The sequence below is a fragment of the Corvus kubaryi genome, unplaced genomic scaffold (genome assembly GCF_017639235.1).
Source record: "Corvus kubaryi isolate FWS band 111438036 unplaced genomic scaffold, C.kubaryi_AGA036_p1.0 split1-65, whole genome shotgun sequence".
Classification (NCBI taxonomy): Eukaryota; Metazoa; Chordata; class Aves; order Passeriformes; family Corvidae; genus Corvus; species Corvus kubaryi.
The window spans coordinates 3,290,125-3,317,381 of NW_024582080.1; the positions used below are offsets into that span (position 1 = coordinate 3,290,125).

Consider the following 27,257-nt stretch of genomic DNA (forward strand, 5'->3'; position numbering starts at 1 on the left):
GAGGGTCTCTCCTTTAAGCAGTTATGCATCATTTTTCTGTGTCCTTACCAGGGTTGTAAAAATCATAAAGGATGGCATTTGCTGGCTGAACCAAGCCCATGGGATTGATTTGCTTTGCCCCAAATGATATACAGTCTGGGTCCGGTCCACTTGGGAGCTGGAGGAAAAAGGAGCAACAGTTTTGATGAGAAAACTCTCTCTCCTCAATCAATTCCTTAATGTTTGTGCCTGTGCTAGTTGTTGAACACTTGTTTCTGACGGCATAGCTGAGCTAATACTGATACCTGCTTTGCTGTGGAGGGGAAGCAACAAGTGAGTGTAGGGTGGAGTCATTATCCAAAATATTGGGAAATAGACACAGAAACTAGGGATCCTGATGTTTACATTTGTTTGTCACTATATGGATCTTTGTCTTGACATGCAAGATGTCCATGTGGAGTTTACAGGACTGCCAGTTAACACTTTTGTTACTGTGGATGGTAAGCATCCCTTCTGGCTAGAGAGGGAGAGGATTTCTCTTTATTCTTGAGTCAAAGGCCAAATCTTGAATATGAACTACATTGCCTGGGACATAGAAAGGTGAAAGATGAAGGTGTGTGTTTCCCTTCTTCCCTTCCTCATTGTTCTTTCCAATGAGCCGTTCAATAATAATAAATGACAAAAATTACAGAAAGGTAATGGAGAGTGAAAAACACAATGATTAGATTTTTAAGAAGTCTATAAGCTATCTGAAATGGCAGGGATTAGAAAATCATTGGATTTGCTTACCTCACCAAAGTAGAGCAAAACCTTCCCTTCCTTGTACTCGTAGTGCTGAATGTACCTGTCTGAAGCTGTCACCAGCTGCAGGAAAAGAAAGAAACAAACAAATCAGAACAAACCCCTGGCAGAACAGGAACACCTTTGCTACCATCCTCCATATTCTAGTTTGCTTTGTTCAGCTGCTTGATTTGTTCAGCCCTCTTTCTTCCTCCCTAAAGGAGACAGTCCCTGAGAGCATGAAACTGAGCAAAGCTCCCTCAACCAAGCAGGCTCCAGAACCCAAAACTCCCTAGCCACATTTTCAGAGCACTGTGCCCCATCTCCTTGTCACTGTGCCCTGCCACCAATCACCTCTAAAAGACTACTTGCCTTCTGCTCTGCAAGCACAGGATGCACTGTCCTGGTGTGTCACAGGACAGCAATATGTGATAAGGAGAGGCACATTAGTGCCCTGCTGAGCCCTGCCCCAATTTCTTTTACAAGGGACTAAGAAGGCTGAACTCTGTTCACCACAAGCTTTGCATTTCTTGTATAAATTCAGAAAATATTTGTATTAGAATGAGAATAGTGAAAACCAATCAATCAGTCAATCTATCCATCTATCCATCCATCCATCATCTGTTTGTTTTCCTATGTTTATTCTATGGATTTTTTTGAATATTTTGAAAGAAAAATTTTCTAAAGGGTCTATAAAAGGTTGCACAGAAAAATGTGTTTCTAACCTGTTCGAGTTCCTTCGTGTCCGGCTCCAACCCACTCAGCAGAGTGAGATCAACCAGGGACATCTTTGGTGCTTTGGAACCTGTGGACCTTTATAAGGGAGATGGTCAGCAGTGAACACTTGCACTGAACAGCCAGGTTGCTTTGAAGAGTTTGGATCTTCAGGCTTGCTAAAGGTGAAGCAAAACATTCTGCTCCATTTAACTTTCCCAAGTGGATTTTAATTTGAAAATTAGCTGCCTAATTCACTAAGAGTCACGAGGTAAAATGAGTCATCTAAACTAGTCAAATGGGCATCAAAAACCCAGGTGCCTTGCCTGAGCTTCTCATAAAGACTTTCCTTAGAGCTGAGAGGCAGAAAAAAATCACCTGTAAACAACAGTTCATTCCACCTTAAAAGCATTGTTGAAGACAGGGAAATAAACAATATTGACAAAGTCTCTGTTCTCTATTGCCTACAAAGTGGAGATAGGAAATAAATTTATCCAAATTTTTCACAGACTAAGTCAAATTTACATGACCTTTGCTGTCTGAGGCAAAAATCCTCATTGCTGTAATTATCCACTAAATACATGTATTGGATTCCCAATCTTTCTGCTTTCACCTTCTCTAATATTGGGTAGTTGCGTCATTGCTGGAAAGCGAAGTTGTTCTGTGCTCACACAGGGTGCCTTGACATGAGATATTTTGCATACACTTAGTGGTACCTCAGAACTTTTTATTTTGGCACTGTCCCTTTCCCATAAGGGGTGCACCACAGTGTGGGGAAGAAGAATGGTGATGTAACTCATGCCTTCAGTTTTTCTCCCAGTCTTAACTACAAGGAGTTTCACACTATTGTCTAAGCCTCGGCATAACACTCAGCAGAACAGTGGATGTGGGAGTGATAAATGGTGCACAGCAATTTACGGGGAAGATGATGCTTTGGCCAGTACATGATTCACTGGATATGTGCTTAATGAGGGAGAGTGAAACTTGGGAATGAGGATAACTTCAGTTCTCCCCTGCCATTGTTCATGACACTGTCTGGAAGGGGGGATAAAACCACTGTCTTCAGGGCTTTGCCAAAGCCAGTAGAAAACCAGAATTCTACTGGGGAGCAAAACCTGCTTCTGTCATCCTGCTCCTTTCTAGAAGAGGAACCCAGGATAGCCACAAATCTGTGCTTCTGAGACCAATGCCAGACTGTAAATGGGAACAAAGACAGGTGTTTCAGTATTATGCTGCATGGGAGGGTTTCTTTTTTTACTACCTCTGCCCTTGCCAACTTCTTGTCACAACAGAAACCCCGTCTACCCCCCTCTGCTCTCCTAGATAGTATTAGACATACTTTCTTTTTTTATGAGGCCAGCGTGTGACCACAAAGGAAGCAACAGTATCTCTCCAGAAAGCGATGAAACTCTGTAAATGTGTTACTACTGCATTCTAGCTGTATTTACCTTTTTTAATAAAAGATTTCTTTCAAATTATTAGCCTGCCAGGTGCTTTAGAGTCTCCCCAGAGTCTGATGGGACAGAATCTGCAGTGGACATTTGAAATCTATGTAAGCCATGTAAATAAACCTCATCCATTGTGTGGAAACCTTTTCTCCTGCCATGGGAGGGAGGACACACATTCACAGTGTATGCACACTCACAGAAGGTCACTAGGTTGGATGCTGAGCTTGTGGTTATGAAGAACGTGACAAAGGAGAAAAACAAAAGGAGAGCTGATCTTGCAGACCTACCTGACACAGACTTTGTATTGCAAGGATTCTGTTTTGCTGGGAGTAGTCACATCCCTTTTTCTTCTGCTGCGGATATCAAACCAATCAATTTTAGACAGCGTCTCGGATGTGTTGTTTCCTGACGTAGTCAAGTCCTCATAATCATCGTCTTCATCAGAGTATTCAGCTTCTGGAGGTGAGAGACACGGTCAGCCATGCACAAATTTGCCTGCAACTTGGCTCCTTTTGGTATAATGATAAATATCATTGGGCAGTCATGCCATCACTGTGAGTTTTATAACAGTTCACTGTGTCAGTGTTTCCAATTCATTCAGAGTTAGAATTTCAGGGGTAACTATAGTAAGAAAAACTAACAAATCTAGCTAAGAATGGGGTTTAGGCTATGCATAAATATGTAAAGGACAATCCCCCCCTCCAAAAGTTAACAATTCAAACAGAAAAAAATGCAGACATAGGCAGAGATGATGATGAATACACACTTCAGGGGATGGAAAGCACATCCTTGCTCATATGAAAGACCTATGACAGATCAGCCTCAAAGAGTTTAAGCCCACACGGTAGGTCCCTTATTAGGCAGGGAACTGAGCTGGGCTTTCCCCTCTGTGAAGGGAGCTCACCTCCTGTTTCTTGAGAGTGTCTGACTGTAACTGTGTAACTGTTAAGTACCTGCTGCACCTACAGTCACTCAGATAGTTATTATACTATTTAAAATAAGAATAAGAATAATAAGGTACATGCAGCAATAGCTAGGCAGAGTTCAGGGGCTTCTCCTTTTCCTTGTTTCATTCATTTGTTCCCACTTTCCAAGGCTGGAAAGCTATGAAATATTATTAGCAGCTGGCCAAATGTGTCACCTTTGAGACCCAACCCCTGCACCTTTCGCTCACCAGAGTACTTCAGGCTCCCTTCCACTTCCACTGTCAAAATCAAATCATTGCAGGTGTTGTTCTTCAGCTCAGGCGACCAGTACATTTTTAATATCTAAGATGAACACATAAACAGCAAGCCACTAAAAATATCATTTAAATGACATGGAATTTACTCATCCAGGGCTTCTACACATGGTGATGGGACATGGGAGTGTGGAGAGAAAGACCAGTCCCCCAGTAGCACAAACTGGTCACAGAGGACTCTCACGGATATAAGCAGGTCCCATGTGCAATTCGCAAATGATGTGGGACTCTTTTGAGATAACCACTCTCCATTCCCAACCACAAAGAGGTCTTTCAAACTCCAGCCCCCTCTATCACCCCTGACATTTTATACATTTAATAAAGTTAAAGACAGGAAAAATTGACTGTTCATAAGGCCAGGCTTTAGGCCACAAATTTTAGAATTCTGGAGGTAGGAACACAAAGGTTGAGGCCATGACAAGTAAGTTTTCACTTTGTTTTCAAAAAGGGATTAAAAGAAGTCCAGTTGGACTCTGGATTGTGAATTTACAGCTTACACTCATTGTCCCATTTCCTTTGCCGTTTACAGATACTTCAAGTTTTCTCCCAAGTTCAAACTGCAAACCAAGGGGAAAAAAAAGATTATTAGTCTGTGCTCAGCATTTGATCTATTGTTTTCCTGACATCTTGACAGTCTTCTATGCCTTTACCCTCCAAATCTGGGTGGGGAAAACTTTTAGCTATGGAAGGAATTATACCTCAAGTCTCATGAGATTTTAAGTGTGCTGTGTTACTGCATCTTACTGTGCTGTTTTAGGGCCCAGTAGATATATTTTAGCAACTTCACTCTCTCCTTTGTATCCTGGATTTCCCATTTTCACAGTTCTCAGCACACTGAAGATCAGAATATTCCCCTTCTTCCTCATTCCCTTGAAAAAGGGAATCCTGGCTCCCTTGGATTCCTGGCTGCTCTTCACTTTTGGGAAAGATTCACATCACCAAAGTCCTCAAAGAGGCAGGAAAGCACCTCTCAAGTGTGCTGCTAAGCACCTGCTTGGTGGTGTTTTTTGGTTTTTTTTGCTTTGTTTTTTTTTTTTTTTAAACTTAAAAAAGATTCTGTTGTTTTAGAGATTAAATTATTTCAAGGTGTTATAAACCAGCTACTTCATGGTTGCTTAACATGACAAAACTCAGGCCAGATGATCCAATTCTCCTGTTTGAGGCAAAAATGTTAAAAAAAATGGTGGTTCTGTACCTCTAGCTGCTTCTGAAATTCTTCATGGGCATCAGTCAGAACAATGCTGTAGTAATTTTGCCTTCCAGGTGTTCCCAGTCTGACAGTCAGGTCAGTGGAAACAGTGTTCAGTGTCTGTATGCTGTATGCTGACAGAGCTTCTAAGGCTACCACTGTGTCCTAGGAGAGAAAGAAAAGCAAAAAGACCTAGCAGTTATGCCAGGTTATTTCAACAACATGTGAGATGACATTATCAGCCACCTTGAATTCAGTTTTATGCTTTTTGCTGCTTTGAAGTGCTCCTGTATTTGTCTGTTCCTACCTGCACAGACTATTCATTTAATTTCCCAGCTTCTTCTTATAGCACTAAAATTGTAAACAAATTGGAGTCCTGACCTTAGATTGTCATATGTCTTCATGAAGACAAAGAATTTTCTTTGCTGGCTTTTAACTATTTTACTTGGGCCATTGCTAATTAACGATTCAAAATCTTAAGTGCTTCATACACCAAAGAAGTTGAAAATTAACTGTTATGATGCTTTCAAATATAAATGAAAAAGTTTTTATGGGACTTTTATTTCCTTCCCTCCCCTTAAGACTCCCCCTGAACTGGTGGTCAGGCACCTGTGTAGAGCAGTACCCTCCACCGTAGTTCCTTCTTTCTGTCAGCCATGCAGCAATAGGCCTGGCATATTCCATGTCTTCCAGGAGCAAGGTTTGAAGCAGGGCATAGGCAGTGGTTTCCACCGAGACTGCGTTGTTGCCATTTCCCCAGTAGCGCTGCTGCTTTGCTGCAAGAATAATTCAGTCTTGAATGCCACTGGAAGAGACATTTGCCAAAAATCGCTATTGTTCTACACAGTGGATATTTCATGTCATGGCACTGCGGAACCACTGATGCGATGAAGATTTTTTGCCTTTTCTTTTATACCCGTTTTACCTTTTCTACAACTTCTGTATTCTTAGTGCTTTTTACCTGCATTCTTGGACTTGTTTGTCAAGCTGAGAGACTAAACATTGTAGAAGCTTTGTAGGCAGAGGATAGTGTGCCCCAGACCCCAAGGTCCTCTCCAGAACACATTCTGTAAACCAAGATAGAACCATGCAGGGGAAGGCTCCTTGGGGAGGGGGGCTCATTCAAGCCTCTCATTGGGGAATTTTTGATAGATATGCTAATCAGTAAAACCTATAATGTTATACCAGATCTTCTGGGGGAATTGCGGGGTGCATTTTGGTGCATTTGACCTGGACGTGTGCACCTAAGGATCCTTAAAATAAATACCAAGGTAAAAACCCTTTTTCCCTTCTAACCGTGTTTGACTCTTGATTTTAAGACCAGGATAAGGCATCACCACAAGACACGGGTGCTGTTGTGAGAGCAACAAATCACTTGGCAAGCAAAGAAAATGGAAAAGGAAACCCACAACTTTTGATTTTGACTTCTCCAACCATCACAGTCTAATGATCCCATTGTACAGAGATGTCCATCTGATGGAGAGGTAGCATTGTGTCTGGTGGTCCCTCAGGCATAATTATTAATATTAGTATTAATTATGGCCACAAATCCAGCCTTGATTAAGGAGAACCATATTCCCTATGCTTAAACTGGGGCTGTTAAACTGCAGTGTATTTACCAAACGCATTGGGAGGAATTACCAGGACGGCCGTGCAGCCGACTGACTCAGCAGTCACCCTGTGGGGTAAGTGGTGACATCCATGGGGAGCTGGGACAAAGCACTCAGAACTCATGGGGGGCTTTGAAGGCAGGTGGGCTGGAAGAGACACCTCCCTCTTGACCACAAATCCGGTCTGGACTACTCCTGTATGTTACTATTTTCTCATATGAAGTTTCTTCTTTCTCATTTGGCTTGGACTTTTTTTTCTTCCCAGGGGAAGCAGAAAATATAAATGAATAGTTACTGTTGTTTTGTTCCAATTCCAGAATCAGAGAAGGTCATGATTCAAGCTTCATTATGCTGTCACTTTATAGTGCTATTAATTACAAAAATTACATATTAAAATTTCAAACATTGAAATATTTAATTATACAATTTAAATAATTAAGTACACATGTACATACAGTTGTCTGTATGTACATACATACAGTTGTATAAAATTAATTGTTCTTAATTTACTTCAATTTGTTTTGTTCATGTAAGTGTGCTCAGAGTGTTTCAATTAAGAAAAGTGCTTTCCAAAAGTTATTGTTAAGAATGGTTACCAGTACCTCCATCAAAAGAAGAACAGTCCCTTAATTTTTCTTTCACAAACTGAGCATCTTCACTATCAGACTGCACAAGTGTCAGAGCATAAGCAGTGATTACTGTAGAATAGCAGTCAGTATTTCTTGAAAATTGATTTTTCATGTAAGCCACTGTTCCTGTAATCACTCGTGCCTGTGGAAACAGAATGGATCCATTTGTAAAGATCACTGAGACCTACTGTAACTTGTGGCAAGAATACCAGGAAATTGGAATACTTCACTGTAGTAATTTTTAAGACAATTATAATAATATTTGCTTAGTGATTAAAGCCACTGATGATGGAGCGTGTAGCTCAAAACACCTTGTTGTATATTAGGCCATGGCATCTTTTCCTATCCACCACAGATGTGAGCAGATTTTAAACTCCTCATTCGCAGTTCTCCAAGAGACAGTAGGGTGGATATGCCCCCGTGCAAGAGCCTGCAGACTTAAAGAGTCAGGCTTCCTACCACATCAGGTGACTGGTAGACATGCAGGGTCTGTTGCAATGCTATGGTTACAAAGGCTGTCATTGCCAAATCCTCTTCTGCTGACTTAATGCCACCCTGAAAGATGAAACATGGAAAGGAAAAGTTAGAAGTGCATGGACATGCTTGTGATTAAATCTAGAAAGTCACTTTCCATGAAGGTAAGAATCTTCTATGCAAACCCTCTGATCATGTACCATGTATCTGTAGCCTTAAATTTTTCTCAATAATATGTGTCCCTCTAAGGTATGTCTTCTACGGTGGCAGCCAGTTTGCATTAAACAGTGTAAGAGATAAGGAAACTGCCACGTTCTTCAGTTGATAATCAAAAATTTAGTTATTTATCTTACAGCTAACAATTTACAATTCCTCATTGAAACATTCATGGTTTCAATTTCCAATCACTAGGGAGGTGAGGTCTTTTTTCATTTCTGTGCTACTCTACACACTAAAGAGCCCTCTACCTTGCAGACAGAACTTTTCTCCTATAGAGGTATTTATACACCAATACCAGATCATTTCTTATCCCTCTTCTTGGTAAAGTAAGCACAGTGCCCTCGTTAGCTTTTTTCCCCTGAAAGTTCTTGAAGTATATGTAAGATTATCTCAGCTTGAACACAGGTCAAAAAAACCCTTTGACCAATCCTTGAGCTACTTGTTTCTTTTTCCCCAATAGTGTTACATCAGCTGTGAAACTGGCTTTGAGTGTGAAAGCCTCACTAGCTATTTGACACAGATCATTAATAATATTAATGCATGATCTTTTTATATATGGTCACTACACTGCATTTCCAATGAGTTTTGGAAGATGCACATTACTTTCCTAGACTAAGTTCACGGGCAGTAAAAAAAGTTTCTGTTTCTATACAGTTATAGAGGATGTGTAGACCAAGATATGCAATTAGAAATTCTGACTAAGTGTTATCATTTTCTTTTCTCACCAAGGGAGTGGTGAAATACTGAAGCTGTTTACCCAGACAGACTGGGAGGTACTTGAGACCCAGCTGGACATGGTCCTGTACAATCTGATCTTCTGGACACCCCTTCAAAATGAAGTTACAATTCTACACTCTATTTCCTTTGGCAGTAAAAGACATACTTTTTCACCAAACATGACCCTCAAAATTAATTTTCTAAGTGCTCTATAGGCATAGGTGAAATAAGTAGCTAAGACTGGATAAAAAGATAAAGGTGATGAGGTGCTAGCTATGCATCTGACATAACAGACCTGCAGACCTGTTAACAAATTAATTTTACGTTACAGATTTTGTACTTACATTACAGATTTATTTTCTTTAGATACATTTCTTGTTACTCAACAACTCAGAATATTCCTTTCAATACCTCATAGCCCTAAATGCACGACAAATTCTTCTAAATATGGATAACCTACCTGCATTGACCTGTCCATTACAGGGTGGTGGTCATGGAATGAACCATCTGCCTGCTGTTGATTAACCAAGTAGGAAATGGAGTTGATTATGTGACTGTCTTGGATACTGAAGTATTCTCTGCTCCTTGTGAGTACTTTAACAATGAATGCAGTTAACCTGCACAAAGGAAAATTTTCCGAACTTGTGATGACAGGTATTTATAGAATTTATATGTGCTGACTATATTGACAGAAAGATAAACATACTAATTTTATGCACAGACTCATATTCAGTATAGTGCACTCATTGGAACCTAGTGAGTTATTGCTCAGCATCAGCATGAATATTTCTACTCTGTGGCAAATGCAAAATAATCAGTGGCTCAGTAGAAATCTCTTTCACCAAGGGCTGAACATGCTCAGAGAACTTTGTGGCTGATTATTCATGACAAAAGTACCTAGGCAACCACCAGATTTTCAAAGTCCATCGCCAAAGAAAAGCTTCTGATGCATCAAATGATACTAGAGGTAAATTGAAAAAAAACCAACCAAATAAACAAAAATAAAATCCCAAAAATAAAACCCCAGGGAAAAAAAAATCTCTTACCATACACTACTGGGGGTTTCTTTAAATGCTCCATAGGAGCCATCCTCCTTCTGAAACTCAAGCAGTCTAGTGTAACCTGCATGAACAGGAGAGCACATAACTGTTCAGAGAACACCCATATTTACTGGGCATTTTCTTACATCACTTGTATTATAATGGATACATTCTGTATTGACTGGTCGAAGAGTTCATGGAGGTGTTCACTGGTGTGTAAGGAGGAAATGACTGGGTCAGCAGAAATTCACAGAAAAATGATCAGGCTTAGAAGGTCCCCTGTCTTGTTTGACTTAACTGAGCCTTGAAAATAACCTGAAAAGTGCAGATACCTATGGTTACAAAACATTTTATGTGTTGTGAATAAAGGGAAATTATTTCCCATTATTGACAACTTTTCAAGCTGTTGATTTTATGGTACATTGAATCAAAAAGTACACAAAACATCATCTATTGGGTCAGACACAGGCTTAGAAATCATAATTTGTGGCCTCTGATCTTGACTGCTGTTATCTTGATGAAGTTTGTATCATAGCCACACAATTCATTTTCTACTCTGATGAACTTCAATAAGAATCCATAATATAGGGACTAAACGATGATGATAATACCAAATACTTAATTAGCAGGATCTCACGTCACATTTGGCAGTCTTGGATAAATAGGCAAAGATCTCCACGCAGCAACTGCTAGCATGCTTTTAATCTCTATTTATACACTTATTTATTACACATAAAATGTGTGCCTCACATCTGAAGATCATAATGACAGGTGCATTGTATTGCTTTATGCCATAAGCACATCACTACAGTTAGACAGATCAGCTGTACCTGCTCCAATACTGACAACTCTGTGTTAGTGACATTTCCACATACTGTGGTCCTGGCTTTGCTGTATGTTTAATACCAGCTTTGGATCTCATCTTGGAGTGGAGTCTTCCAGAAGCAGACTTACAGGTGTCCTCTCCCTAAGGAAACTCCCTCCCTGGCTCGGTCCAAGGCTGCTGAATTCATTCTAGCTTATGTAATGATGAATACAGGAGTGGGGAAGGGAAGGCGTCAATATCATGATTAGCACTGGGAATTTCTTTTGTCATATTCCTCTTGATAGCCACTGGCAGAGATGTCTACATCCCAGCTGGCTATCCTAAGCAGTGTCTGTGATCCATGGGGAGAAATAAGCATTTTTTAGGACGTGGTTTACCTTGGTTGATTTTGAACATTGGGACGCAAAGAATAACTGGCCTTTGTTCATTTACTCTGAGAAGAGTTTTCATTGATCAGCTCAGATTTTATGTTCTACTTCTAAATTAGGCAAGAGAGAGGATGGGCTGTCAATGTCAATACCACCCAGTGTCAGATTCTGGCAATTAGTCTCCCAAGCCCTCTTCACAAGTTCTGGTTCTCATGTCTGTCTGCAGACAGTCAGGGGCATTTCTGTGTGGTTGGGGTAAGACATTGGGCATTCCTTCAGGAAGCAGCCTCAGCCAGTGCACAGTGCAAACAGATAACAAAGATCCCATCGTTTGGCTTCTGGTTGGTTTGGGTTTTTTTGTTTTGTTTCTGTTTTTCTTTCTGCCTACCTTTTTCAATCATACCAATGGCTTCCTGCTTCCGTTCAGGGTTAAAGTTCACCCACTGCTCGCTGGCATCCAGGTACTCTATAGCATAGACTGCAGGGGCCATTTTCACCATCGTTTGCTCTGCACAGCCTGTGGGCACCTGAATCAGCTTCTCAACTCCACTGAGACTCAGACAGTTTTCAACAGACTCGTCCATAATGTTCCCTGTGGTAAAAAACACAAGCTGTAATAGTTACCTTATGTAAAACTGATCGGTGTAATATGAATAAAGGTGATAATAACTGTAGGCTGACATTCCAGCATGGCCTGATACTCCTCACTATTAAACACTGTTTTTAGCTACTTCATAAAGCTCTTTGAAGAAGGGCAAGGATGAGGTGCCAGGCCCTGGGAAAGCTGGAGAAAGGAGGCTGGCCCAGTGAAGGAATATGAAGGAGAAAAAGCCCTGAGGCTACTGGAGGCAGGGAAGCAAGGGAAGGGGGAAAGACTGGTGTATCAGGTTTGGAAAAGTCTTGTCAAACCAGCCCTGATCCTCCCACAGAGGGATAAAAAGATTGTGCATTAATTGTGCCAAACATTTTGTGTTTGTCTTTTTTTTCTCTGCAAGTTTATAACTTGATGAATTCAAAGATCCCTTTACTTTAGAACAGGGATTTGAAATGGAAATTAATACCTTTTGTGTCACAAATGCATTCTTTTACATTTCCTGGGGGGGAAAAAAAAGTACTTATCACTAATAAAAGTGCTTGCTAATAGATGTTTTTAAAATACGTATGCATGAGTGTATATATATGCATACAGTTATATTTCATTAAATGAATATATGGTTGCACGTATCTCCTCTTCAGAAAAACAGAACTCTTCAGAACCTATACATCAGAGTCTGGCATCCTTATTTCTGAAATCTAAAGCAGATTTCTACAGCCCTACATGCAGCGTGGGGTTATTAGAGAAGATGAATTCTTCCCTTCACCTCTGGCCTTCCCATAATGTTGACCCGAGCACAGTGAGGAAGGATGGATCTCATAAAGCTATTGCATCCACTACAAGTAAGAAGGAGTAATTAGAAAGAGGAAAAGGTACTGGATCAACCTTGGGAATGTTTTATTTTATGACCTGGTCATGTAGCACAGACCACTTGAGTCATAACAGGAAAACTAGGAGAGAATGGAGACTTGCCATGCAGGAATGAGCAGCACAGAGGGGCCTGTGCCTTGTCACCTATGGAGAAGCTGTTGATGAAAAAATGACATTTACCTTTCAGGCTAACTAACACGTGGCTATCAGAACCCGGTACCATGTTAGATGGTCTGTTCAGGTCCACAGTATGGGACTTCACTGTAAATAAATAATAAATAGATATCTACATCCAGACTTTAAAAAAATAAACAGCATACTATGTAATTTTAGAAAAAATATACTTATCTTTCTTAAATTGATTTAATTTTCAGTCTTTAGCAATATTTTATACTTGAAACAAAACTTGTTTTTAACACCTTTTAAGACCCATTAGTGAATTAAATAGATGCCCAGTTAATATATAAAGAATGATACCTTGAAAAACAAAAGTAAAATAAGTCAACTCTAAAAATTTAGAATTTTTTTACTTTTTTCTTTCATGAGTCTTTTGCTATTTATTGGATGGAGAGATTTCTGACAAGTTCCGGTTAACCAAAGGAACGTCTGTGCATTAAGAAATATTTCACTGCGCCCATCATTCACCCCTCATTCCTACACCAAACCACATCTGTGTCTAACCCTTTTGGGTAACTTACAGCCACTGTTAATGCAAATGGTCTCTTCTTCTCTCTGTAAAACACCTTCAGCCTGCACAATTAAGGAAAGAAAAGTCAAAACATTTGCAAGCGCTCATGGCTGAAATTAAGCTGCAGGAAACCCGTGAGCTCCATACGAGCACTAGGCCAGCAGGTGGCACAAATAAGTGATTTTGAAGGGAGATTTCTCTCTAGGTAAAACTCAACCTTCAAATCAGAATTTCAGTTTCCCAGTAGAAATACTAATAAACTTTCCTGAATGTTTTGTGCTACTATTGAAACATTTCCCTGGATGAAATTCCTTTAACCAAATCGAACCCCCCAAAATTAAACTTCAAAGTTTATTCTCAGCTTTGTGACCCATCGAGTCACGTTCACAGAGGGACTCGTGTTTGTAAACCCCTCATGTATGAAATCCATGAAATTCTGAGTATGTCTTTGGTGTAAGACTTAAACTTTTTTCCTTCTGATTGCTCACATTTGTCTTCCTACACTTCCAGTTTTAATAAAGCTAATTTTACAGTTACTTTTCATGTTTTGGTGTAGCATTGAACTCTGAGGCTGTGTTTATACCTACAAAAGTTATGGCCTTTAACAACAGCAGGTTCCCAGCATCCCATGCCTTATATCCTTACCTACATGGCTATCCCCTGATATCAGGGGTGTAAGGATTCATATTTTGCACTTTTTGTGTGGATGGAAAAAAGCCCTCAACGGATGGCTTGGATACTGTAATGAGTCTGTGTTGGTGCTTGAAACATCATTTTTTTCTTAAAGGCTCCTCCTTTTTATAATTTTGAAAGAGAGCTAAGGTATTAAATAATCAATGCAACATCTTTGTTTGCCTGTGAATGTTGTATCTGAGGACAAGCACACATTTGTGAAGTGCCTGCCCTCAATTAGTTATACCTACCACAACTTTGAGATTTTTCCTAATGCTATCACTGTGCCCAGAATCCTGGTCGAAAGCAATAATGGTAATTGGAATTTCTCCCACAGTCAGAGGGACAACTGAGAAGAAGGCTGGTGTTGCTGAGTTCCCCTTAGCCAGCAGTGGCAGCTGCACAGCCTTCTCCGTCGTCTCTGCGGTGCACAGCCCCTTCACTGCATCCATCTTCACTACCACCTGCGGGGACAAGGCAACACCCAAGATCAGTCTTAGTGCATCACTGCACAGGGAAAATACCTCTGGAGGTCCCTTCCAATGTAAATTGTTCTGTGACCCTATGGTCTGTTAACATTCACCCACATTGATTAGCGCTCTGAAGTTAAATCAACTATTGTTTCTTCTTTACACTGAATTTGCAACAGAGTTTTGGCCTACACCCAAACCACAGTGAAGTAAGGGTAGTGCATTTTCATACATCCCAGCTCTACACAATTCAGTGCAGTTCAGAAGATGCTGGTCAAACAGCTGGCTGGGAGATGGGAAGAAGTGAAAAAAGGAGTATCAGCCTTAGGACAATGGAGGCCTTGAGCCCAGTGACAGCTGTGACCATATGCAGGACTGCATAGGAGTCACACGAAGACAAAAAGTGGCTTCACGTTGCAGGCACAATGAGTTTTGTGGCTAACATATTGGATGGTGTGCTCATAATATACCTCTGTGCTTGTGAAGTGTCAGCAAGTATCAGTGTCAGGAGCTGGGTGCTGCCCAGACAAGCAGGCATCAAGAAAGGAACTGACTGCTTCAATGGAGGGGAAGAAGACGTACCAAAAGACAAAGGATATGGCTATATAGCATGATCTGCTTTATGCAAGTAAGTTTGATTAGCAAGTAGAATTGGATCCTGGCCTTGGGATAGCTTTCAAGATGGGAGCATTATGTCTGGGCTGTAGGAGGGCACTGAAGGGTCATTCACGTCAAATTTTACAAAACTATAGAACTAGCTAGCTAGGCATGCACGGCACAGCAGCTGTTGATAACGCTACCTGGAGATCATTGGGCAGGTAGTTGTAAACCACTGCTTTTATTTCCAGTTGCTCGTTTCGTCTGACTGAGTACGGTAATCTCAGGGACACAAAAAAGTCTTTGAAAACTGCAAAGGTGTGGGGGTCAGCTACACAGAACCCTGGGGTGAGAAAAAGAGAAAAACAACTAGAATTGGGAATTCCGTACTTAACATCAGCTGATAGGAAGTTCAATGTCTAATCAAAACTCAGCACCTGGGCTCCCCTGAAGTCATGAGCAGGAGAGGAAAACAGGCATACTCAGAGCTAATTTAAACTCATCTGCTCTAGAGACCTGTCTCTTGTTTGCCCCCTGAAGTCACTGCCATGGTTTTTTGGCAGGAGTGTTTGCATGTTTCAGGAGTGAAATGTGGCCCAGTTTTCCTTTTTTTTTTTTGTTTCATGTTTAAAACACAATGACCTTTCCTTGCTTTCTGAAAATAAACTCTGTGCCCATCCCTGCACCCCTGGATGAGCCTCCCCTTCCAAAGGGGAGTGGGCAGTACAAGATAGACTCTTTGTCCATCCTGCATGATCCTCATCATCTAGAAGCTCCCAGAGAGCAGCACCTGAGAACCTGGGCTCTCTGGTGTCCAGACCTTGCTGGTCTTTTGCTGGTTTCCTGGTGCTCTTCTCTGCCTTAGAGGCCACAGACTTTCATGCTTTGAGATGGCCAGAATTTGGTCCCAGAATTATTCAAAGAAAAGTGACGTTACTACTGCTACCTTTCTTGTGGCTTCCTGGCCATGTGGAAGCTAAAATGGGGTGTTTTATAGAGTAGAAAGAATAAGAGACAGTTTTGATTGTACAATCCATCGTCTTCAAGACCCTCCTTCATGTTGCTTTTATAAATATAAATCTATACCTTAACTTATAGTTGGGCTTTAACATGGCATAAAAGAGAGAAGTAAATATCATGATCAAATCACTTTGTGTTTTTTCACTACAGACTTTTTTATACTATCAACATAGCTTATCTCTCTTTTAAAGGATACACCTTCTCTCTTTATCCATACAAAGAAACAAACAAAAAATACCCAATACTTATACCTTTTTCAGGAGATATACTTATTGCCTGAACTTCCCAGGTGGTTATAGAGTCAGGAGCAAAGTTTTTTACACTAAAAAACACAAAATAAGACTTATTAGAAGGCATATATAAAATGTAAACGTTGTCATTGGATGAAGTTTGAGTATTGTAAGGGAAAAACATATTCCCTCAGTTGTGGAGACAAAGTACTTGCAAATATTATGAAGTCCTCTGCATCAGATACTACATAAAGCTGATATTTTTATACATTTGACAGTACAAATTTAAACATATTCAGGCAACACAGTACCTGTGCTTTCCAGGGCTTTCCACTTCTTCAAAACTCCACCACCAACTCTCAGGAAAATAACTGCGCAAGGTGACAGAGGTTTCATCAAACAATTCTTCATGTTCGTTGTATTCTGCAAAACAGGAGCGAGGTTTCTTTTTGGAAGTCTTTGGTTGCTGACCTTACACTGTCTTGCAGAGAGTCAGCTTGTCAGAGCACAAAAAATGCTCTGAATGAAAAGATTTCATCTGTGTTCCATCTTGTACATTAAAGAAAATGTTGCAAAAAGAGAAGCAATGACCATAGCTTGTCACTGAACAAAAAGATAGTTCCTCTTGACAGCTTCAAAACTACATGGTACCAAACGAGAAATCAGTTCCCTGTAGTAAGGCTAGCAAAGATGTTCCTACTGTCCCACACTTGTGACAGACAGAGGATGAAAGGGAAAATCTGTGAGAAATTGTAGCAGAAATTACACTCCGAATAGGATTATTTTAGATGCAAAGTAATTTTTTCTTTTGGTAACATGAGGGGACATGTAATGTGTGGTCAGTGATAGACTTCGGGGAGAAGAAAAGAAGAAAGAGAAAAAATTATTCCTGGCTAAAGTGGACTTTTCTCAAGACATCATTTTGAAGGTGAAGGTGTTATAACAGTAGTACCACTAAAAAAAGAGTCGTAAATCTGAGACCACTTACAGCCCTGAATGCAAACAACCACCCCCTCCCCTGCTCTGCTGTCTGTGGCCTCTCTGGGGTGTGGGCAGAGCCATCAGATCCTCTGTAAGACTGTAGGGGCCAGCACTGGCTAAAGTGATTCCTGCCTTTTCTCACCCCAAGATGTTATCCCATCCCACTCCCACCTTCCCAGTGTCCAGGTGTGAAGATGCAATGCTGCATGGCTGCTGCATACTGTACCGGGGCTCTCTGACATGCTGATGTGAAAACTTCTTCCCCAGCCCCACAGCACTAAAATGCCCCTTGACCCTCCCCTGCCACCACAAGAAGGGTAAAAATGGCAGAGTTCTATGCCACTGCTCTTTACGTCGTGCCAAGCCCACTCTGTTCCTCTGCTTCGCCTGCTTCCTGAGGGCTGTGGCTTTGTCACAGCAGTCCTGGAATGCCTTCCTACATTCGTGGGAGCCAGACACCTTTGCCAGCCTTTTCACACAAGAAAACCTCATGGGATTTAATTTCATTCCATCTTGGCAGCATTTTCGTAGATCAGGGTTTTGGTATGTGTTGGCTGCAATAGAATTAAAGCCCAGAATTAGTGCTGTGTAAGTAGAAATCAGTGTAAAGGTGTTTATTGTGCTCACTTCTGTCATTCCTTGCCATTAACATTAGTTTTTATTGCAACAGTCAAGCTTCAGCCTGGGACCCTGAAAAGAGTCCATCCTAAGAACAGTCCACAAACACAGGAGGAAAGCATAGGCTCTATGGCATCCTAGACATTCTGTTCTAAGCCCTCTCTTCACAGTCAGACTGAATTAAAAATGCCGCCTTGCAGGCTGGAATTCTTAATAGAAGTAGCAATATCAGTGTTCTCCTTGAATAAAGAGTGTGGTTTCAAAAGTAAGGAAGAGTCCAGCTTCAAGCCTTCATGTCTTCTGGGAAGGAAATGTCAATTTGCATAAAATTTTTCTTTTTTCCAATTTATGCCAAATACTACACTAACTCTTCTTTTAATTGAAGCCCAAAGTACTAAAGTTGGCATAGCTTCAAAGCAGAATGTAAAAAAAAAAGGTTTTAAAACATTTTCTAGACATACAAGTAATTTTGAAAAGCCTCTTAGTCATGACTGATGACATGACATGTTATCCAGTAGAAGTGCTTCACATTTGGGATTATAAAGTGGTGAACTACTTTCCATTTACAGACATCATTTGGTTTTGTTTTTTGAGCTGTTTTGATGAATGATGTGTCAGGTCACACAGCATAGTACACACACTTGTGCTGGGTTATGTCGCTTAATGCAAGAACTGGGACTAAGAATATCATGGCATCTCTCACTATGCCATCACTGCTTGCTCCCTAGATCTCAGACAGATCCCTTTGCCTAGGGATCCCTCCCCCTGTTTAGACCTTCAGGCCATCCAGATGAGCAGACATACCAATTCCTGACATTTTTTTCTGAAAATCCAAAGATCTCTTCTGCCTTCTGGTACCCTGGAGGCATTTATATCCTGGGAAGGCAGAACAGAGGCACTTGGTCATGATGATACAACAGGAACAGCCTGATCATTCACATCATTCATGAAGACCTGTCTTAGGACCCATCTCATTGACAAAAGGCCCACAATTTGAAAGAGAGACCCACAAATCTTCCAGCCCTAGCCAACTGCTGCCTGCCCCAGCTGAGGTGGTCACCAAAGGACCAGCACCAACCATCTGGGATATCTGAGCTGCCAGCATCCAGTGGAAGAGCAGAAGAAAAATCCAAAGGCAAAGAGGATTTTACAACATGGTAGTAAAAATGTCTGATTATTAAGCAATCAGCCTCCCCAGATCTACTGTGGTCTTACACAAACTCCTAAAGGGCAGATTGCACTTACCTTCCCGAATGCTGGATTGAATTGTGTCTGATATAAAAGCCAGACCAACATCAGTAAAAACTTGAATGCTATTTGCACCACCACCCGCAGAACATCCGAGATCATATGAATTCATGGCATTAAATACCTGCCAAATAAAATAGCACAGATGGCTGCACATGCTCGAAAAGGGTTTATACACATATCAGAAAAATTCTTGTAGCCTTTAATTTGCAGAAGCAAGACAAACTGGTGGTGCAAGCTGCATTTAGAAGCAGATTAAAGCTGAGGGATGTTCTAGTTAGGGAGTGCTTTCAAGCAACGCTTTATTTAATTTACAAACTTGTCTGCCATAGAATGGGAATCCCCATCTTAAATATACCACTCATCTGAAATAGATCCTAAACTGCAAAATAAAAAACATTTTCAAGTTTAGCAAAGCGCTGCTTAAGCAATTAATAGCCATTAATTACATTTTGATCCTCTCATTAGTCATGGAAAATTTTGTTTGACTAGTAGATGTGGTATTTTCTCCTTACAAATATCTTACTTTTTTGGCTGTAAGCTTATTTTTCTTATTCAGAATAAAAACTGCTTTATCAACCACAGCTAAGGCAACTTTTCCTGCGTGGTCCATTTCAATCTCTAAGTTGACGTGGTCTGTTGGTTCATATATCTCTTGTTCTGTTTTCACTTTAATCTAAATAGAAAAGATTGAAACAAAAATTACATATTTGTTAATAAAAAGTGAAGATTCTTTGGGCCAGGAATACTGTCAGCTTCAACTTTCAGCAGTCAGAGGCTGGGAGAAGTTCCTGTTTTGTGGAGTTTCTGCCTGTGATCCTGTGTTTCGGAACACGTAGGTGCAGATATTTCACACTGAAGGAAATCACAGGGAACTGAAAGGTGTGTCTACCAGAATACTGGAGGCTGGCTTTCAACGACATTTAAGCACCAAAGGAAATTAAAAGTATGTGTAAGGGGTTTGTGGAACTGGGGTCTTCAATATAATTTTGTCATTTTCCAGTGGAAACAAAATTACCATGAAAGACAGCAGAAGATCTAATTAATGTACAAAACTAACTGAATTAAACCAGTCTGTAATAATATTGCCTGCTTTCTATAACACACTTGAATTTTTTAGCATGACTGAGTAAACACAGATTTGGTTCTGATGCACAGACTTCTGTGGTTTAAGAGGAAGTAGCCCAGCTGATTATGAAATTATAGGGAATTATTACTCTAAATGCCTGCGAACATAACTGAGTTTTGTCTTCGTATACATTGGTTTGTGTGATAGAGATGGAAAATTTTTTCTTTAATTTTTTTTTTTGCCTAATGTACTATGCCATTATTTTTTCAAAACAAACACTTTCAGTGGAAAAAGTAATTTTAGACAGCTGATACTTTTCAGCAGTTGTGTTTCATGCTATTGGAAAAATTTCCTGTGTCTTATTTTTTTCATTTTACCTTATGGTCCCAAAAAGTAGGAAGAAGAAGAGGAGGAGGAAGATGAAAGAAAGGCTTAGAGGGCCTCCTATTTTATCCACACTTTATTTTCTAACTTAAACTATTATTTTAAAATGCTTTTAAAATGCTAACAAATCTCAGAAAATTACTTTTAACAGAAATTGAAAAGATTAAAAAATTACTTCAAATTTATATTTTTTCCCCAATAAATGGCTTCACTTTCTTTCATATGATATAAATCACTACCAAAAGACAGTTATAAAGAGATTCTGCCCCCTCAACAATTCTATCAGCATTTTTTTGATGGATTTCTAATATATAGACGCTCACAGGGGGAGATGTTTTCTGTACAAAACTGTAGTTCTCATCTCTTTGAGGCACAACCCGGGAGCCTTTTGGCATGACTCCTGATGACTCCTTTTCAATAAAAAGGACATGTCTTTCACTTTATAATCCCAGGCCTGCACTTGCTCTGCCAGTACCCCATGCTTTTTTTCTTTAATTTTGGAATGCAACAGCAGAAGCCACGAGCTTTGAAAGAACCTTTCCTTCGCAGACATCCATGACATCCACCCACACAGAATCGGCGACGATCTCTTGCTGGCCCTCGTTCCCAATGAAGTAGTAGGCTAAAAAGCGAAAGGCAGGCACCATCTTCTCAGTGATTCTAAGGTTTATTACTTTGCTTGAGGCTGGGACCCTTCCCAAAACCTCAGCTTGTCCCTTTGCCACAACCTGCAAGGCAGAGACAAAAAGAAATCAAATGTTGTGACTATGCTCCAGAAAGGGCATTATGTTGCATAATTTTTCTTTTTTTTTCCTGAGGCAATTTCTGTTCTCTTCTAATGGCACTAACAGTTTTGATTCCCAAGCTGTATACCAGTAGCCTGGAGGAGACCTGCATACTGTGGTGGTGAATCTCTGCTACACTGGTCTTGTGGCCCAGGTTTGAACACAAATCTGTCACCCTTCACTCAACCTTACAGCTTGAGAAGGGGTACCCAGATAGTAGTCATCTAAATTTTGTCTTCTACAATGTCTGGTCATCACACCCAGGATGATAGCAGCATTATTTAACATATAATCAGTACTGAATCTTTCAGATGGTGTGAAAGGGTTGGAGCAGGAGGTTTCAGGATGAAGTATCACAGACTGGTCTTTAATTTATTTCAGCCCATCTTTCACTATTTAACTCCTTCCTTCCTACATTATGTTATCTGTATTCATGGGTTGTCAGAGGAATGAAAAACAGACCCAGTGGCAGGACTGATAGGGCTCTTCCCTGAACAAAATGCATGAAGCTTTCCTAAACACATCATGAACAGGTTTCAGGAAGAAACAAAGGCATGCTACAGCCTGGCCTGAAATCCTCACTGCTTTGTTTAGGTGACCAAAGTTTGGGAGAGATACTCACTGCTGAGCTCCAGCAGTGTCTGCTACCATCCCTCCCACACATCCTGCCTGCCCAGCGCTATGCCTTCCCAGAGCCTGGCAGCACGAACTCCAACGCTGTGAGAAATCATCCAATGAAAACAAATCCCCAAGCCTAAACTTAACTCCTAAGGATACAATTATTCCAAGATATCAGAGTCCTATTAAAAATAAATGGGAACTGATATCTTTGCACTTATCATCCTGTGAAATTTAGGCTGCCAAGGGAAATTGGGACAGAGCGGGAGAAAGAGATTAAATATTTTTCACACACAACAGAGTCACTCCTGGAATGTACCCATGAACACCTTTGTCTCATTCAGAAGGATAAATACTGTGCACTTTACATGCCCTAAAAATATATGCAAATGTATAAAAAATAACAGAATCATAGAAATAAATTCTGGGAGGGACCTATAGAGATTTTTAGCCCAGCTGCTTGCTCTGAGACATCACCAGAGTAAGATTAGGTGAGATGTGGTTCTCTCTTGTTGATTGTTGAATTTTTCTGAGGCTGGAAAATCCCACAACTCTCTGGGCAACCTCTTCAAATATTGCATTCATCACTAATGAATATTTTTCCAAAATTATTCTTCCAGGCCATAATTTTTGACCTCGGTCCCTTGTTATATTGCATGGCACCACACAGGAAATCTTGTCTCCATTATATCTTAAATCCTATTCAAGTACTTTTAGGTTGTTATCAACTCACTCTTGGGCTCTTCACCAAACTGAACAAGCCCAGTTCCCTCAGCCTGTCTTGGTGGGTTGGGTGTGGCAGAACACTGATCATCCCACTTGCCCTTTGCTGGGCCCCTCTGTTTTCCCTTGTATTAATAACTAGGTAAATGTTCCAGGTTGTATAATTTCTAAACTAAATTACTGATATGATACTATTCTGTTTACCATGTAATAGAAATAGCCAATGTTTCCACTGCCAGACTGATGAATATCATTCAAGGTGATGGGTAAGGTATCTCCAGGTGCCACAACCGTGTGCGGGATGCTGATGCTGAGGTAGTTTGGGGAAGCAGACTGGTACCTTTCAGCTCTGATACTGGCTTCAGGTGATTCCAACCTTTCTTTACCCTCTTCAGCCTTTACCTGTCAGGGAAGAAAAGGACAGAGTGAGTAAAGTGTCCACAGGAGACAGTGTATAGTGTCACCAATAATTCGTAGTGTGCCAGGTTATTTGGAAAATGCTGTGAAGTGAGAGGAATCATTGCTAACACCTCATTAGCAGAACCTGGCACCAAACCCCAGGATTTTAATTATTTTATTCTCTCACCCGATTTTGCCTCTTGCTGTGTTTGCATTTGGTATTTTTCACCCTTGGCTCTTTCTAAATGAGAATCAATGGGTCAAAAATCACAAAGTGTTTTGTACTCAGACAAGTTTTTTCCCACTTTATATTGTGCACATAATTGAACCCTTTGAGTGGGCAGATGTAGCCTACTCTCTGCATTGCTCAGGACATTTTCCCTCACTTTCTTCCCATAATTTTCTGTCACTTTGCATGGTGATATTCATTACAGTCCCATTTCTTTCCTTATGCCAGGTAAATGCACACCCAAAACACAAAAATTCACCACTATGACCATTGCATGTACTCCCAAGGCTCTGATGTACCAGAGTGTCCTTCACTTGAAACATCCCTCAGGCCCCTGGTCTCTCTAACATATCTTACACAATCTGGACAAAGCTCTGCAGGTGGTGTAAGAAATCATGTTCCACACTTGGTGCTAATTTGATGAAAAGTGATCATCTTCACAGTCATTTATAATTGTTTTACGAGCAATTCTCAGTGGGATAATTTAAAACATGGATGTTTGCATTTTCTTTACCTTTATTTCAAGCTTTTGAGCATCTTTGGGGATATCAAATGTAATGGAGGCCAAACCCTCTCTATTACAGAAGGCAGTCTTCTTCATTGGGGGTTTTCCAGGCAAGGTAACAGTGGCAGTGATAAATAGGAAGGCAGCAGGAGTGCCATCAACCAATGTGGCAGATGCCTATTAGAAAGAAAAAGAAAAAAGTTCTGTTATTTAAAGGAAATCCTATTTTTAAAAAAAGCCCACAAAAAAGAATCAATGATAATTTATAATTTTTATAAATTGAGAAGAAATATAAAACTGTACACACCAGCATTCAAAAATTTGAGCTTTGAGAAAAGGGGATAGCAACTGACTCAGTCTGGACTTCAGTGAAGGTAAAAATCTGTGAGTACAGATTACAAGATGCCCCAGACTTTCAGTAAACCTCTGTTTGGTGTAAGCAGATCCCAGAGATATTTGTCATTAACTATAATAAGGTGAATTTATGACTTTAACTCTTCTTAGAAAACTAGAAAAACTTCAAGGTGTGAAGTTTCAAGCCACAAAAACTCAAATGCATTTTTTAAAAAGACAATACCCTGTTTTAGATTCCAGAATTTTAATTTGATGTGGGATCAATTTATTACAATATTCTTCTTTCAATCTTTTGATGTGGAAGTGAGGAAGAGATTGTTGTGTTTTATAAAACCTTGTAGGGCAACAGTGCACATCGGCTTCTAGAGCAGGAAACCAGCATTCTCTGGCTGTTCAGGCTCTGAGTATACAGAAATGAGACAAACCAGACACACAAACAGTAGCTCTGTGTTGGACCTGTTCTTGAAGGTCTCTGTCCCAGAGAGCTGCCACTGGACCAGAGAAGGAAAGAGGGCAGATATGAATGCATTGCTATGGAGGCAGACACATACAGCCAGAACACTACATACCACAACAGAGAAGGGGGCTCCAGGCACAAAATACTTTTTGGTGTTAGACAGATCAACAGCATAAGGGGATCTCACAAACTTCACACTGCTGAGTTCGTCTTCTCTCATTTCACCACCTGTTAATATCAAACAGTGTGTGTTGCTATGGGGGCACTAACTATGGACTTGTATACCTTAGATATCTAATTTTATGAAAGATTTTGTTTACATTTTCGGCTACTGGTGAAAGTTAATGTTACCTAATGTCATCTTCTGCAACTTGGAGCTTGAGCAGCTGCTTTCCATCTAAGATTCTTCTAGTTAAAATAATCATTTCTCTAGTTAATATCTAGTCACACCACTACACATAACTACATCTAAAGAAACTTGTTACATGGCTTGCTTTAAATTAAATGCACTTAGAAATATATTTTAACATCCTGATTTTCCACTTTAACACTCCAAGGTTGAGAGGTAGGCCCACCCCCTTTGCCCTGTCATGCGTATAATTAGTACCAAGCCCAGCAAGTGCACCATTGGGAAGGCAGCCTGCCTGAGCACTTCTGGAGCAGCACTGGAAGATCACACAGGATCACATAAGGCATTTAAAGCAGTACTGGACATTTGGGTTCAGAAAAGTGTAACCCACTCGAGGTGAAGTTTTTGTACTGAAGGAGGTCAGATGAGAGAGACTGTCATGCCCTACAGCATGAGCAAGCTTTGCAGCAAAGATGGATCCAGTGAGACCAGATTCCCCACATAACAGATTACATCAGAGAAAGATCAGTGTGAATCTTACAGACCGTATCAGCTAAGCCATACTGGACTCACTTGCAGTTTCTACGGTGGTAACAGCAACATATAAATGAAACCCTTCTAGTGTGGAAATACTTTTTCTCAATTTCTCTTCCAAAAGAGGTGTATTTAAAGAAACTCTTCCTTTTCCATTTTGGATCTAAAACAAAAGTGGTGGGAAAAAAAAAAGGATAGAGACAGCGCTTACTGGTTTGTTGCCATTAGAAATAAAGTGTTGTTTATGTCATGACTACAGTATGATGGACTTCCAAGTTTCCAGAATTTCTGACAATAACCTGAAAGCTTTGGTAGAAGAAATCAGAGTTGTTCTACTGAATACTTACTGATAGCTGTTGCTCCAGGCCTGGAATAAATATTTTGTTCTCATTTTCATCGATTATGCCAAATCGCACATATGCAGCACCTTGAATCTCTTTCCCATAAGAGTGTCTTTGGAAGGAAGGAAAGTGAGGAGAGGAATCATTATCTTAAGAAAAAGCAAACATAATTCAGACTAATCATTTTGTGCTGAAAAAGTATCCCATTTGTAACTAGCAGCTTGAAAACAAAAATTAGTCCCACTCACCTGTAATGCAAACATGAAAACTTTTACTGATCTGTGTAGCAAGTGGTGATATCAAATGCAAAGATATATACAGAGTAAATCACATTGGCAGAATCACATGGGGAGATGTTATCTGATAAAATTTGCACTAGAGCAATTTTTTTTTTAACAAATGAATGAGAACTTGAGTTGCACAGGGAGGTCTTACACAACTCATCCCGTTCAGAGGGAGCAAGGGAGGTGTCCACTTTATTTAGCTTGGATGAATAGCTAATTCTTTTGTATGAGACACCTCATGAGCAGAGCATAAAAAATAAGGGATGGGAAAATAATTTCAGGGACTGATATGAAATATTTGGTACATCTAAAGACCTGCTGATATTCTAACACCTGCATGGGGTAGAGTGGACACCCTCTGTCCCACGCACTCCTACAGATTTAGGCAGTATAGCATAGAGTCTTCTTGTGAGTGAAATATTTTCCAGAGCAGCATATGGCCAGAACACCCCTGAACATTCCATACAGGTCATGGGGAGAGAGGATAGGGCACATTGTTGCACCTGGTTCCTTACTCAAGGAAGCCCTGGCAGTCATCCTCCAGCAGCACAGTGTGCAATGTGATACATGGGACCTGTCACGGCCATGCTCTTTTCTTTTGCTTGTGGAAATCCTGCTCCACCACAGTCCTGTAATGGCTTTTTTTTCTGTAAACAAAGCCTCTTTCAAATTGACCTGGTCAGCAGCACTGATCTATACCAATAAAGCCAACGGAGAGGCGGCTCTTATGAAAACTGCATTAAATGCCAGAGCTAATAAATGGGGAACAATTGTCAATACACCAAGTAACTTCATTACATGCATGGCCAGTTCAGAGAAATAAGTTCATTTATCAGGAATTCCATATACTGATTTTGATGAAAGTCACACAGGCCCATGTAGCATTATTTTCCAATAGAGGAAGGAATGGTATCCATTTATAGAACCTCAATTTTTCTTCTTAAATAATGATGATGTTAATGAGGAATCAAATACATATGAAATTCATGCCCTCGAAATAGAGT

The 27,257-nt window shown here is 40.3% G+C and overlaps 1 protein-coding gene across 1 annotated transcript in view; it reads right to left on the minus strand.

The window, feature by feature from the left end:
• LOC121658012 (complement C4-like) overlaps positions 1–27,257 on the minus strand; it is a 53,346-nt gene that overhangs the window by 7,882 nt on the left and 18,207 nt on the right. Inside the window, exons 9-37 of the mRNA XM_042014354.1 lie at positions 25,976–26,081; positions 25,668–25,791; positions 24,858–24,973; positions 23,944–24,111; positions 23,006–23,203; positions 21,212–21,403; positions 19,749–19,898; positions 19,220–19,346; positions 18,779–18,850; positions 17,710–17,910; positions 16,687–16,798; positions 16,397–16,467; positions 15,329–15,468; positions 14,310–14,522; positions 13,397–13,448; positions 12,879–12,959; positions 11,622–11,825; positions 10,046–10,121; positions 9,460–9,616; positions 8,049–8,144; positions 7,563–7,731; positions 5,960–6,126; positions 5,357–5,515; positions 4,659–4,718; positions 4,096–4,189; positions 3,209–3,377; positions 1,485–1,572; positions 769–843; positions 49–157 (exon numbers count right to left, since the gene is read on the minus strand). Coding sequence (XP_041870288.1) covers positions 49–157; positions 769–843; positions 1,485–1,572; positions 3,209–3,377; positions 4,096–4,189; positions 4,659–4,718; positions 5,357–5,515; positions 5,960–6,126; positions 7,563–7,731; positions 8,049–8,144; positions 9,460–9,616; positions 10,046–10,121; positions 11,622–11,825; positions 12,879–12,959; positions 13,397–13,448; positions 14,310–14,522; positions 15,329–15,468; positions 16,397–16,467; positions 16,687–16,798; positions 17,710–17,910; positions 18,779–18,850; positions 19,220–19,346; positions 19,749–19,898; positions 21,212–21,403; positions 23,006–23,203; positions 23,944–24,111; positions 24,858–24,973; positions 25,668–25,791; positions 25,976–26,081 — 3,746 coding nt within the window. The remainder of the gene's footprint in view (positions 1–48; positions 158–768; positions 844–1,484; positions 1,573–3,208; positions 3,378–4,095; positions 4,190–4,658; positions 4,719–5,356; positions 5,516–5,959; positions 6,127–7,562; positions 7,732–8,048; positions 8,145–9,459; positions 9,617–10,045; positions 10,122–11,621; positions 11,826–12,878; positions 12,960–13,396; positions 13,449–14,309; positions 14,523–15,328; positions 15,469–16,396; positions 16,468–16,686; positions 16,799–17,709; positions 17,911–18,778; positions 18,851–19,219; positions 19,347–19,748; positions 19,899–21,211; positions 21,404–23,005; positions 23,204–23,943; positions 24,112–24,857; positions 24,974–25,667; positions 25,792–25,975; positions 26,082–27,257) is intronic.